This window comes from Myripristis murdjan, chromosome 20 (genome assembly GCF_902150065.1).
Source record: "Myripristis murdjan chromosome 20, fMyrMur1.1, whole genome shotgun sequence".
Classification (NCBI taxonomy): Eukaryota; Metazoa; Chordata; class Actinopteri; order Holocentriformes; family Holocentridae; genus Myripristis; species Myripristis murdjan.
In genome coordinates this window covers 6,382,147-6,397,028 of record NC_043999.1, presented here as the reverse complement: position 1 = coordinate 6,397,028, position 14,882 = coordinate 6,382,147, and the positions used below count along the sequence as shown (strand labels likewise).

Below are 14,882 nucleotides of genomic sequence, written 5' to 3'. Positions count from 1 at the left end.
TGGGAGTCATGGCGTCTCTCGTCATTAGCAGATATGACATGGACTCCTGCACTTCGTTCAGAGGGAGGGCATGGACGAGGTTCACCGAGCCTTACATGCCCTGATTGTTTTCCATAGAGTTCAATTGTGACGCTCGCAACATCAGATGAAATGGACAGCTCACTGAGACTGGATTATCGCTTTACTGTTTCAGGCTTACCTTCATACAGCCAATCACTGAGCCCGTTGAAGATGACGCCCTCCTTTCCGGTGGAGACCAGGCGAATGGAGCGGCTCTCCACCGTGGAGCGATAGTAGATGTTGTTCTCAAAGATGAAGATCTACAATCCAGAGACAAGAGACGGAAACATTAATTATAGTCCACGTGCTTTATTAGCAGGCTGATATTAGCTCATCAAGCACATATGTTGGCCAAAAAAAAAAAAAAAAATGCAGCACATATTACAGTAAAGAGCACTTAAGAAAATAGACACCACTGTTTACATTTGTTTATACACTGTAGGGATTATGTTAAGAAGATTATTGTTCATCTGTTCATCTTTATCATATCATTACATGTATGTGATCATCAAATTTTATGATTACTTTCTACAACTATGTGATTTAATGTTTAAAAAAAATATATATATAAACCAGTTTATTGGAAGTTTTTTTCCTCCCAAATGCTGCCTGGCATTGGCCTCAAAAACTCGATCTGTCGGACTCTAATATTAATGCGATTTGTAGTCACTGGGGTGGCTTAAAGGCTCAAGATATCAGACATCCTTCAGCTTGGAAAACATGGGTTCAAATCCCATGTTAGCAAGAGGCTTCTGCCCAAAACACCAAATCCCTATCGGCCGACCCTGACCTCTGACCTCGCTGAAGGGAGGCAAACTAAACCAGAATTTCTCCAAGGTTTTGAGAGATGCATCATGTTGTGATTATCGACACACATGAGGAGAAGCACGGGGACGGTCCGGTATTTGCAGTGAAGGATTATGACAAAGGAGGGGGCCCCGGATAAGGCAGAGGTCACAGTATCATAAACAGGGTCAAGCTCGGGGTCAAAACGCAACAAGGCGTCTTTGTTTATCGCGGCGCTTTTTCCGGCAGACGGGTCGAATCAGACGCTGCAGATTTGGCGCGCACGTTCCTGAAGCACGTAGCTGTTTCCTTTTCACTTTATAAATGCGGCAAAGGCAATTTCCATTATCATACCCCTGTATTGACAAACGTACAAAGAGGAGGGGAAAAAAAAAAAAAAAAAAAAAACACTGTTCTCAGCGTCTGATAACATGGTAAATATTGCGAGCTGATTTTGACTTTGACGCTCCCCTCCACATTGCGTGCCCTGTTGGGAGAGGCCTGCAGAGCCTGCAAGATAACTGAAGGTCAACTCTTTCATTACAGAGAATAATAGATCATCAGCACCCATGGAGAGTGAGGTTGGGGCGGCTCTTGGGGCTGGGATTTTAAAATGTTACAGCATTAATGCCATGCTGAAATCAATCTGAGGCTACAACAGCGAGAGGCTCGCTCGATATCTCCGGGATTATGGAATCCTGCGGCCTCGAGCTGGTATCAGTGTGAATTTTGCGGGCAATTCGCCAAAAATCTTTCAGTTTGAGCAGGGGGGCTTGAATAATGGGGTGATTCAGAGTTGACGCTCAAGGTTCTCACATGTGTGAAATATCTTCCCAGACAATAATGTGCTGCTTCTATTTCAACTGCTGCTTTAGGGTAAACCTGTGCATCTCAAGTGGTGGGTCATGGTCCACTTTGTCAAAAATAAAATAAAATAGAATAAAATAAAATAGAACACTGAATACATTAAATTTGATTTTACTTGACGATAACATAACCTAACAGGTCACGGCCAACGTGTATTTCAAAAAACATCTCTTCTTTTTATCAGTGTTGGAAAAACACAAATAAAACTACATATTTCTGCCATCTTGTTGTTGCTGATATGAAACTATTAATGCATGATTTCTGTCTAGAAAAAAATAACATTTTGGAGGCTTGAATTAATCTCTATTTGCTGTTGCAGTGGCTTTTTATTTCATCTGGTTTTAAGCAGGGCTGCCAAAGTTAACGCATTAACACATGCGATTAATCTGAGGCCTTTGACGCGTTATTAAAAATTTTATGCAAATGAACGCAAACTTTGACTCATGTGACCCAATGTGACAAATCACACATACTAATGTCTGATATACTGATAACAGACAACACTGATCACAAATCAGTGACAGGTTTTCTTGCAAGAAGCTTTCTGATGGATCTCTGCATTGAAATAAAGTCATATGGACAAAATGCAACACTGACACGGCACAACCATTTTAAAATATCATCGATGGCAAACATGTTTCTGCTAGAGCCTGTGACAGCGGTGATGTTAATACTACGAGCAGTGGTGCTGTCAAACCACACTTGAAGAGAAGGATCAGCAGCATCAGATTACATCAGGGGATCGATCATATAATCCCTGTTGAAGAGCAACAGTTGTTTCCAAAATACAATATACAACAGCAAGCAAGTACTTTTAAACATTTTAAATATGTGATCAATCATGATTAATCCATGACCGCCTTATGATGAATGTGATTTTGAAAAATAATCACTTGACAGCCCTAGTTTAAGCCTTAATCACACTTGCATGTTCACTGCAAAAAAGCAAAATCTTACCAAGATTATTTGTCTTATTTCAAGTCAAAAATGTCTTATTTCTAGTCAAAATATCTCATTACACTTAAAATAAGACATGATCACCTCAGAAGTAAATTGTTTTTAGACAATTTTCACTTGTTTCAAGGGAAAATTCACTTGAAACAAGTTAAAATTTGCTTGTTTCATTGGCAAAATTTGCCAGTGGAAAAAGTTAAAATTCATTTGAAACAAGTGAAAATTAGCTAGAAACAAGAAACAAATTTTGCCAATGAAACAAGCAAATTTTCACTTGAAACAAGAGACAATTGTCTAAAAACAAGTTACTTCTGAGGTGATCATGTCTTATTTTAAGTGTAATGAGATATTTTGACTAGTAATAAGACATTTTTGACTTGAAATAAGACAAATAATCTTGGTAAGATTTTGAGTTTTTGCAGTGTTTGTTTGTGTTTTAACAGTACAAAAAGAGCATCATGGATTACTGCACTTTTCATTTTAAACCAGAAACTTACATTAGCCTACTGTATGACTTAATGTCTAGGGATAAATGAGAGTTAAAGTTAAGCAAACATCCAGTGCAGCTTCATTTCCTCCAATAATAGACTAGTTCATCTGCTAAGCAACATGGCATCTTGTTTGCACATGTTGAAGAACTAGGCTAGCTAAAAGTTTCTCCAAAACCCTGCATTCCCTCAAAGGTAAAATAGGAGCTGTCACCATTACTTTCTCTTGAGGAGAGGCAAGTCAGAGACCCATGTGGTTTGGTGTCACTTCGGTGCAGATGGAGTCCCTGTATAGAAGCTAATCTAGGCCACAGCACAGAGAGCAGACCTGGCCCCATTCTCTGAAGGAAGGTAGAGCGCTGCCAAAGCTGGCCGGGAACCACACTTTGGGCACATCATGCCAAACATGTTCGGAGTGGTTTATTCTAACTGTGGAGATTTTACTCCTTCAGCTTGATTTGTTTGGGCAGGTGACAGCGATGCTGTTTGAACTCCAGCCCTCCACGAGACCGTCTGCAAATGTGATTCTTGGTTAACTTCCCAGCAAACTGTGGCGCAGTTGGCAGGGAAGAAAATGCATTTTGAACCAATGAAGGACACGACAACAAAATTCAAGGTTTAATCGATACGAGATGCTCACTTTAAGCTCTGTCTTGAAGTCTTCTCGACTGCTATGAACACAGTACAGAGCACAGACAAGTGCATCATGCTTATCTGAAGACAGAAGCAGGAATCTTTTGTTTTGTTTTGCTTTGACCCTAAATTCACAAACCTTGCATGATGACAAGTCACTAAATCTTAACTAGTTCGCCTTGTTACTTGTGGATGCATGCAACTTTTGTTTACAAGTTCCGGTTCACATGTAATAGGGCTGTGTGAATCTTAAGGAGCCAAAAGCAAAAAGGGCCAGCAAAAATGAAATGTATGATCGCATTCTTGGAAGATCTGGACAGAGTTTCTGTTGCAGTGCCTCTCTCGCTTTCTCTCTTGTCACATGTACAGACAGTCACTTTCTTTAAGATAATACAGGCCTCCTGGGGCTGAGCGGTCATACTTTGGGTTTGACAAGAACTGTGTGTCAGCCATGTGCTGGAGATTAGCCTCCTACAGGGAGCAGCAAAAAGAAAGTGAAACTCTCCCCCTGAGCTCAACTCCAGGCTGTCCATTCACTGGGGGATTTACTCGCAACAAAAAGGCAAGAAACATCTTCGGGGGAGGGCTGAGCACACGGCCATGTGTGCACACATTCTCACACACACCTAGACAAACATGGACAGAAGCAGTCCGTCCTCTGTGGAATTGAAATCTTGCTCATTTATCCAATTACGATGACTTTTCGGCCTAACATACAGTTAAACATGAGGCTGGACAGCTGTGAGAGTGTCTGTGCATACGTGCATGTGTGTGAATGTGTGTACGTGTCTGCTCCAGCATGCCTCTACAGGTCGGTAAAGGACATTTAATCGTGCACATAAGAGATTTGGAAACAGGGTAACAGGTGGTCTGATGTGTGTGTGTGTGTGTGTGTGTGTGTGTGTGTGTGTGTGTGTGTGTGTTAGACATCTAAATATGAAGGCGAGTGTGCGAGCTCGCATACGGGACGTGTTTGTGGGCGTTTCAGCAGATGGACACCTCTCACTGCAATGTCCACCTCTTCGACAGAGGACATCTGAACCTTAAGGGAAGCCAGCTGCTGCTCGGTTTCATGCTAATGCGACTTGACTGCTGGAAGTGAAGCCATTTCATGACTAATGGTGAGAAACTCGAGGCCGTATCAATCTGGCGACTGTTAATTAATCTGCTGACGAGATTACAGGTAATTAATAGCATTGTGCTGCAGGATGTAATCACTTACAGTCTGTCTGCCCTGCAAACCAACACACTGAGGCTTATTAATGCCGTGACAAGTTAGACTATCTGATAATGGAGGCGTAAGATGAGTCATCTTCGGATGGCTTCAAAGAACTGACAGCACTTAATTTGAAAATTGTTTACTAGGAATGGATATTTAGGACAAATTGAACCCCGAAGGATAAAGTAGGTCTGTGTGCACTATTCAAGGAAGGACTCACTTAGACCATGGGCTCGAGGAAAATGCAGAGTCTGGAAATGAAATATTAATGCATGCAGTGGCCAGTAACGGAACAATCACTGGTCATCAGCTTGCAGAGGAAGTGAAAGTGGGAGTTCTTACCAGCTGCTGACCCTGTGGCCCCCAACCCGCATACTGCAGCTGAGCGTTTCGAACCTCTGGAGGGTTCAGGTTCCACGTCTCCCTGGGGTGCACAGAGGAGACGGTGCAATCAGATGAAAGACACACACACACACACATGTTCACACACAAATGCACCGAGGCTGTTAAGCTCCAACGCTGCAGCAGCGAAGTACAAGTGTAGCACATCTAGGAACAAAGGTTTAAGTGTATCCATAAATACCAGCCCTTTATAACAGTGTCACCTCTCCTTATTGAGGAAAGTGCTGTGCAGTGCAAGCTGCAGAATTAGAGGTGCCACTGCCTCTATGTCTTTGTCTGGAGGTAAGGATGTATGAGGTCATCAGCTGAAGTGTTTTTTGGCACATTACCACTGGGTGGCAGCACGCAAATAGAGTTCAGCCGGACAGCCTCTGACAATGCTGCCACACTGTGACCTGGTTTTGGTGCAATTTAAAGTGGAAATAATCACATCTTGCAGAACCAAATGATCATAATATATCTCGGCTCTTGTTCAACACCAGTGACTCAACGATTTATTCACCAGGTGCTGAGGATTCTGGCTGTCACCGTTTGGCTGTGTTCTGAGAAACAGAGGCTCCGATTTTTTCCAAGCCAACTGTGCTGTGTGGTTTGTGAGGGGCGAGAACACGATCTGGACCACTGACAGGAAACATCCTCAACCTTTTATGGGTCTGATATAAAGTCATGATGAAATGGCATTCGGAGAGCCTCTTGCTTGCTGAATTTGATTGGATTTGATATTTCCTGCTGCAATAAGTTGTCTGGGGAGGAGCTCAAAGCAGAGAGGCATCAAAAGCGTAAACCAATGGGAGATCATTCAGTGAGAGAAAGGCAGTTTTATTTGATGGGAGGGGTGTGATGTTTTTATTGGTTCAAATTTTTGTTCATGCCTACTGGTTCAGCATGACGCCACAATTGATGATACACTCTTTTCGAACAAGTTGAGGAAGTATATTTTTCATTTCAGTGTGACGTTAAGTGGACAGTCACGCCTGCAAAAGCCAAGCATAACAGAGAGCAAATTGCGTATTCAACCGTTTCTCTATGTGTCCTGAAGTGCATGTTCAACTTCTCTATGATGAAGGATGGCGCAACAAGTGAGTCACAAGTAGGGATACAAGATAACATTGACATCGCTATTGGCATATTGGATATTGGCAAAAAAACTAATGTTGTGCATCCCTACTGAAAATAAGTATGTTTTACAGAACCTAAGTTGAAGTGGTTTTCTTATTTTGCCCGGTGAATGTGCACATTTTGAAAAGCATTGTATTTAATGTTTGCATTTGCCATTGGACCTTCACAATAAGAGTCAGCATAATAAAATGTTAATTCCACTACCTTATAGAGAGACTTTATACTCTCTGCAATTAAAAAATATGTGCATATATCAGTACTGGCATCAGCAATCGGCCAAAAGAGTTGTAAATTATCAGCATATCGGATAACGGCAAAAACATTCTTGCATTATCGTGCATTATCATGCATCCTTAAGCAAGACATTTAATTTGTGATGGCCTTGCTCCCATGAGGCAAAATAGTATTTACTTTTGCAATATTTTTGCAAGAGGTCATTTCGCAGTATGCTAATTTGCCAACTTCCTTGCCTTAATGTTGCTGCAGTTCCTACTAGTCACCACTAGAGGTCACAGATTATTTGGCGCCACTTTAAAGTGCACAAATAGCATCAGTGGCAAATATAGAAGTTCAGACTGACACACAAGCAGAGCTGCTGGGTGGGAGGTGTGAGAGAAGAGGTGGAAATGAGTCTCTCCACATCCCTGCCAGTGAGGCTGGATGTGACATTAAAGCATATGGTAATGAAATATAATGTAAGTCGAGCAACGATGCCAACTTACGGAGTCTCCAGGCTGCATATGATGTAGAAGGCGGTGTAGGAATGCTGGTACACCTGGAAGAAGAAGAAGAAGAAGGAGGACGAGGAGCAGGGAAAAGACACAAGACAGGTGACGTTAACATTTGATTTGACTCGATTTATTTCTCTGGCTCTGACGTTTGTAGAAAATAAATGAATAGAAATATTGAGATGTCACAATTAAATTAAGACTCTGTAGAGTAAATACGTTTTTGAATAAGGGTTGTGTGTCTTCGGGCGATAAACAGTTTCATTAGTCTGGGTTTCAGTGGAGAGCTTTTAGTGTCCAAAAGCTTTTCCATCCTGCCAATAACATAGTTCTTGTGAAAACTCAGAACATTTGTAGTTTTTTTTTTTTTTTTTTGTATCAATCGATATCATATCAGCCTTCAAGACCATTTTTTTTTTTTTTTTAAATCTAAAATAGTTCATTTCTCTACAAATCAGCACATTTGGTTCCACTGATTTGACTGGAAGCCTATGTGCCATACCAATACATTTAATTCAGCGGGGGGTATTTTTTGGAACTCTTATATTAATATGCAAAACCTGTGTTTATTATGAACACCACTGTGACCCATCCAGAGTGGTAATTGGGTCTATGGGGAGGGAGAGCGAGAGAGAGAGAGATGGAGAGAGTGAGAGAGAGAGAGAAAGTGTGAGAGAGAGAGAGAGCTAACATTTCTGAAGCGTAAAGAGTATAGAGTATAGAGTTGGTGTGTGTGTGTGTGTGTTTGTGTGTGTGCTTGTGTCACTGCAATGGCTGTATATCATCCATCAAGGTGATGGAAGCATGACTAAAATAAGAAATGCAAACACACATGCACACACACACACACACACACACAAATATAACAACTCTGGTGACACTTACTCAGTCTTGCTGTTTTTTTTATACTCTCTCTCTCTCTCTCAGTGTTTTCTGCTAACATCCTTCCCTTCACACACTCCAACAGCAACATGTGTACACACCTTCTACATCAACTTTGTGGTAACGCACAGGAAACAGTGATCAAGAATGAGGCAGACTGACGGAGGACCTTTGCCCGCCGCCACAGTACCAAACCTTTTTATGCGCAGGAATTTTGGACTTTCCATGTGCCATAGTCCAGTTCCAGCTGATGTTTTGGTTAGTGTTCAACATGTGGGACTCACCGGAGGCAACAGGACCCTGGGGGCGGAGCTACTGCACTGCTTATCACTGACTGATTAACGATTACACACTTCTGCATCACTGAAGTGACACAAATTCAAATTCAAGCACAAGTAGGAGCATTTTGTTGTTAGCTGTTGAAAAGTGGGGCGTAACGATTCATTCCTTGTCTCAAATTGAAATTATGCCGATTCGAATGAATTGATTGGCCAAAATGAACTCATAGGGTGAATCTTGCCAGCGTCGGCCTGCATTGAGATGTCATGCTGTGAATCAAATTATTCACGATTCTTAGAAAAATACACCAAACTCGGATTGGGTAAATACTACAAGGTGCAAGTTGCTCGTAGAATTTATGGATCCCACTGACTGTCAGGCCAGGCACTAACCACAGTGGCAGGTATCTTAAATAGCTGTCAATGGCAAAGTACCTGCAGCTACATCACTGAATCGGGTGCGGCCACAACAGCAACATGCCTTAAAGTTTCAACCCCTAGAGGGCAGCGCAGCAGAAGAGATGACTCACTCTTTAAGGAATGAAACGGAACTCAAAGTGTGTAGGAAAATATTCCTGCATTTGGACAAATTGTGATGATTTTGATCCCGACCAATGAGAGTAAAAATATTTTTTTTAATGTGTAACATTAGTTGAATTTTCTGTTGTTAATACCGCTGTTCCTATTTCGCCTCAAGTTGGTTGGTAGTTAGAACCGGATTAAACACCAGTTCCTGTTTCCTCCCATTCATGTTTCTTCTTGTGCAGTGCAGAAAAACCCCAAATTATTAAATATATCTCAGCCACCTGGATTGGTAGTTGACACGGCAGGGCTGGCGATGAAAGTGCTTTCAGGCACATCACAGTCCTGACAGAGCTGATGCAGTCACGGGACGCGTTATTTAGCACTGGAAATAAATGATAACTTTCCAGCCGGCACTTTCCATTGCCTTTCCTCGATCTCATCTCCCACAGTGTGCCAAGCGCCGTGGGGTTTGTTTGTGTTTTCACCTCCCCTCGCTACAGTTCCACTCGGCTGTGTTGGTCCCGCCGCCGTCGCTGACAGGCAGTGGTGTGCGACAGGCCTGTGCACCCCACCATGATTACTTTCTCCTCCTCCCCCTCCTGCCAGTGCCTCCGCTGCAGTACGTGCCTCTGCCCCCTCCTCCCCTATGGAGCCGGCTGACATATTTGGCTGTCAGATTGCTAATTCAAAAAATAAGCAAACAAATGAGAGGCTCACCGGTGCCACGTTGTAGGCCAGTAGCACATGCTTCATGTCGGGAGACACCTCGTACTTGCTGGCTTTGTACATTTCCTGAGAGGCAAAAGCAAAAGCAAAGAAAAAAAGACAAAAAGATGAGACCTTTAACCATGCGTGGTATTTTTTCATTAAGCCGGTCCTTAAATGACTGCATTTGACGGATGGCTCAGCTCTTGAAGCAAACGGGAGATGTATTAATCTTTGCACTGGGGCTTACTGATTTGATGACGGACATAATGTTGTGTGTCGTCACCCAGGCTGCTGCAACACTGACGCTGCATTCCATCTCAACTTTCAGCACGAAGCCAAAGCCCCAAGTGTTAACTAGGCAATTCACATCTCGCCGTAATGATGGATCATTTGAGTAAGCTTTGTAATAAAAGAGCTTTGGGCGCTTTGATGTGCTGACACTAAAAGAAAAGTTTTAATTTAATTCATGAGCAGCCATGGTCAGTTCTTTGGAACCCGTGATTGCACCAAAGGAAACAAGAGGGAGAGAGGAGATGAAAAATGCACTTACAAACTTCTTGTTATGCACCAAGACCGTCTGCTCATCGGTGTCGACGTTGAACTTGACGACGTCCCCATCTCGATTACGGTACAACAGTTCATTACCTGTCGTGGGGATAAAGAGAAACGAAGAGAGAGAGAGAGAGAGAGGGAAAGAGAAGCAGAGAGAGAAACTTTGACTTTGCATGTTCTTTACTTCAGAAAAATAAAAAACAGAGGGAAATACCACCATTGCAACACCCAAACACGCAAATGACAATATTAAAGCGTTGGCAGCCTTCACAGGTACAACATTTATATTACAAACTCTTCTCCCGCTATCCATATTGCATTCTGCAGCTCTCAAAACATCCATAAATGAGACAATATCACCCGAGAGAAAAACACATGTATTCCACCATAATAGGCATGCAGTGAGTTTCCCTGTCCACACCTGGTGTTTTGATATCCAGGTATATCATAATTGTGTCTAGATTCAGATGAGATGAGCTGTAGTTGACACCTGGCATTAGAGACAGACCATGTTTCACATACTTTTACTTTATTTTTATGGACCTTCTCATATTTTGCATGTTCTCTTGTCACGGAAATGAGTACGCACATTACAGAGATGACACAGTTGACTTGGTGGTCCTTCATTGTGGCGGGGGACACAGATGCATGCGCACTACAATACATATGCGGACAAATGCGTCCCAGTCCATCTCCGAATGTGGCTGACGGATCTGATCTCAAAGCGTCTTCAAAACATTTTTGAGTGCTTTCAGGATAAACTGCATTCGACTCTGTCCACTTGCGATCGAATCGCCCAGGACAGATGTAAATGTCAGGTGTGAACAAGCCCCGGTGAAAGTGTCTGTAAGACTGAAAACACCAATTTGATTCGACGGTTTGACCCCATGTCCAACTTGACCTGTCAAACTCAAGATCACAGAACACATAAGACCCAGAGTGAAGGTCATTATAAAAACGAAAGGCCTTCACAAAGGACTTTCGACAAGTTCAGAGATCATTTACTGTAACTTAACCATGTTGTGAAGTTGGTCCTGCAAACCTCTTACTTGGATGAGATGTAAAATTAGTAACACACAGTTGTCTGGTTTCCTGCCTAAAAACTGTAGGAACCACTACAATTGAAGAGTTGGGCTCCAAAATGAGATAATCACCCTCTGGAAAAAAAAACATGGCGCCTCTTCCTATTACTATTGACAAAATAATTACATTTTAGAGGGTTGCTATCACTTATTTTCTGTATTAAAGGCCCATTAAACAATTTATGACTTTGATCAATTTTTACCAGCAACAAAGGAACTGCAACAGGTTATAGTGGCCTGTAATGAACAGGACAAAAGTCAGCTTTTCACAATAAGACGAGTGAGCCAAGTTTACAACAGCAGAGGTCCAACAAAAAAAGTAAGGAGGCGATACACTCATTGATTCACTTTAACCACTTATTCCTTTTCACAGTGAGGCGAGGGTGTAAGCTGATCCCAGGATGCACTGGGGTGGAAAGCAGGGCAACACAAGAAAGTTACCCAATCCACTCAGGTGATATACCCATGATTCAAAATGACACCGCTTTTCATTTGCTTTTCTTTGGCTTGAAAACAAAGACGCCAGTTGTTCTCTCATGGCACTGTTCTCCGTCTCTGGGCGGATGAAAATTTAAATGGGAAGGGGAGGGCACTGTTCCAAAAACAGAGTAAGTGAGATTTGAAAAGCTGGAAATCTCGGTGCCGGCAAAGTAATGGTTGAGTCATTGTTATTGATCAAAGACCCAATCAACCCACTGCAGATATATTATAGTCATTTTGTGCTATGGGTCTTACTTAATGCACCTTTATGCTCCTCATTAAAACTCATCAGAATTCTAAGAGGGTAATGGATGTATGGTAGTTTGTAATGCAACCCTGCAATTGAATATAGAAAGAAAAAGATCTAAAATCTCCCCTACTGGGCTCCATGGAAAAGGTGCACCTTTCAATAGATCTGTACATCAGACCTCCAATCATGAACCCCACTCTACAACAGCCATTATCTAAAAAGACGTATGAAAGTACGGTTCCTCGTCCATGACGCCCTTACCGGGGACGGAAAACTTTAATACAACCACTGCCCCCTTTCACCTTGAGTCTATCTGCGCCCCTCCATCCTACCGCTTTTGTGATCCATAGGCGCACCAGCAACCGGGCCATTTCGGCGAGGTAATTAGAAACCAAAGATTGTTATGCAGAGTGTTCTCTATCTGCTAGCATATCTAATTGTCCATTAGAGGTGACAGAATTACCATCACAATGGCTTTAATTCAAGACATGCATGCATAGGAGAGCAATCGCAGACATTCTTAGATTGGCATAGCCAAACGCCCCCTCAACAGCTTCTGTCTCCTTCTAGAAAATCATTGGCATGCTAACAAGGGATAAAATGGACTGCCTTATTGGAAATCTTCAAGGAAAATAAAAGGGAATTATTATTATTTATTTTTTTTTTCCCCCCGCCGTGCTCCATCACTTTAGTTTGACTCTCTTTGACACCTTGATAAACTGTCTACATTTATATCGTTAATGGTAATAATTGAGGACAGCGTGACCTTCAGTGCTAAATGAGTGGGGAAAATATGGTGATCAGTCAATGGTCAGACTGGATTTTATTTTGCACCCTGATGTACTCAAGTCTCCATCCATCCATAGAGAGGTAAATTGGGGCTGTGCTTTCAAACTCCGAGACCCGCAGCTCTTTGAGGCGTCTTTTTCATCTTTACTCCTCACCGATTTGCTGATCGTCTTCTCCTATACCCACACGCCCCAAGATACCTCAGATATACCTCAGATCTCTAAACTCCTTCCCACCACTGCCCTTTGCGAGTCCTCCTGCTGAGTTCATCATTTTAGACCTTATCATCCCTTCTTCACCTCCTCAACTCTTTGTCTTCTGCTCTTTCAAAGACCAAAAAGCCATCTGTGCTTTCTCAGTACCCTAGGCATTATTTCTCCCCTTCAATCTATCTCTTTCCCCTTCTTTTCCCTTTCTCTCTCTTTCTCTCACCCCTCTATCCTCACTAGCTGTGCTTTGGCCTGGGGTGCTGTTTTCTCCTCTGATCTATACCTTTCCACAGCAGTATGTCTTATTAATACAGCCTCCTGCCCTGGGCACAGCCCTAACCCTGGCTCACTCCAGGGAGGCAAAGGAAGAGCAGAAAAGGGAAGAGAAAGAGAGAGAACGACTGATGGTATGTATTGAGTTCATGTAATTCAACTCGATGGATTTCCCTTTACAGAGGCATATTCATGGAACGATCATTCACCATGGACGCTCCCACTTAACCCCGTCACCTGCCCTGATCTTACACTCCCTCTCCTGCAAAACCTGGCCTTTTGTATGACTTTAATGCTTCACTGTATTTTAGGCTTCATTAATGCTAAAACCAAGCCCCCCTCCCCACTGCAATATGACAGGTTCTTTAAGGAGAAAGTGAGGACTGGTCAATACAACTTCAAGGAGCAGTGAATCCAGAAGTCTCTTGAAGTGAAAAAGACCTTGTCGTGCACTGTAATTCAGATGATTTCAAATTTCTGCTAACTTCTCAGTCCTCAGCTCTCAGTTTCAAGCTCCTCCCGTGATTCTGCGAAGGCACAACTGAGATTGGTTCGTTGACCGCATTCAGTGTTCGGTCTCCTCCTTAATGATTTGTTCCCTGGTCGAGAGGACTGATGCACTTCAGGAGAGCTATGAGAGCGCTCGACGGGCATTATCTGACGTGGAAATCACCTAACCATATATTGTTTCATCTCACATGATATCACCTCATCAAAAGAGCAAGTGCTGATGCCTAAAATGTTAACTAGGGCTTGGCAAAATAACAATATTGTACTGAAATTGTGATACTGAATGTTGTAATATCCTGATATGGAATAAGTGATGTCTTTTTCTTGTTTTAAAAGGCTGAATTTATTTTACTGTTCCCTCTCTTCTAGTATTTGTCTCTACCTGCTTGGTCATCATATCCACATTAGACATGATTGTTTATAAAAAAAAAAAAAAAAAAAAAAAAAAAAAACTCATGTGGGATATCTTATGAAAGCATCAGCAGTCACTTCTGCAATATTGTCACAATCGATAAATTTTTAAGAGTTTAACATTTAATTTTGTCAATATTTCTAAGTTTCTTATTGGAAACTATTAGCCTGTTGGAAACACATTCATTAGATATACATATTAGAAATCAATTTCTGTGCATATCAGATTTGTTTTTATATCATACCACATGAAAATACAAAGAAATGCCATGTGTTTTCTCTGCGCAGCCACAGAGATGGAGATGGAGAACCTCGTGCCTAACCTCCACATTATACATCAACGGCTGATTACAAAACCTGCGCTGACAGAGCGATCGAAACAGCCTGTCCTTATAGCTACTGTGGGCTATATCATTAGCCGTGAGGTGAGCTGAGGTTGCCATGTTAAGTTCGGGATGAAATGGGATTTTTCTTGTTGGTTCCAGGTCATTTGTCCATGCCGAAGGCTGCAGATGATGGCTGGCCTGATAAAAGTGACACAAGCTGCTAGGAGAGAATTATGGTGTCTGTCTGTGGCTAAATAAAATGAAGTCTCCAACACAGTAATACAGTCTTAAATCTCTGCCACCCTTTGGCTCAGATGTGCTATAAAAAAAGAATATAGGTTCATAAAAAAT

At 42.2% G+C, this 14,882-nt stretch overlaps 1 protein-coding gene across 1 annotated transcript in view; it reads right to left on the bottom strand.

The window, feature by feature from the left end:
- dpp6a (dipeptidyl-peptidase 6a) overlaps positions 1-14,882 on the bottom strand; it is a 202,451-nt gene that overhangs the window by 33,186 nt on the left and 154,383 nt on the right. The window contains exons 4-8 of the mRNA XM_030079320.1: positions 10,200-10,294; positions 9,659-9,733; positions 7,251-7,303; positions 5,350-5,431; positions 200-320 (exon numbers count right to left, since the gene is read on the bottom strand). Coding sequence (XP_029935180.1) covers positions 200-320; positions 5,350-5,431; positions 7,251-7,303; positions 9,659-9,733; positions 10,200-10,294 — 426 coding nt within the window. The remainder of the gene's footprint in view (positions 1-199; positions 321-5,349; positions 5,432-7,250; positions 7,304-9,658; positions 9,734-10,199; positions 10,295-14,882) is intronic.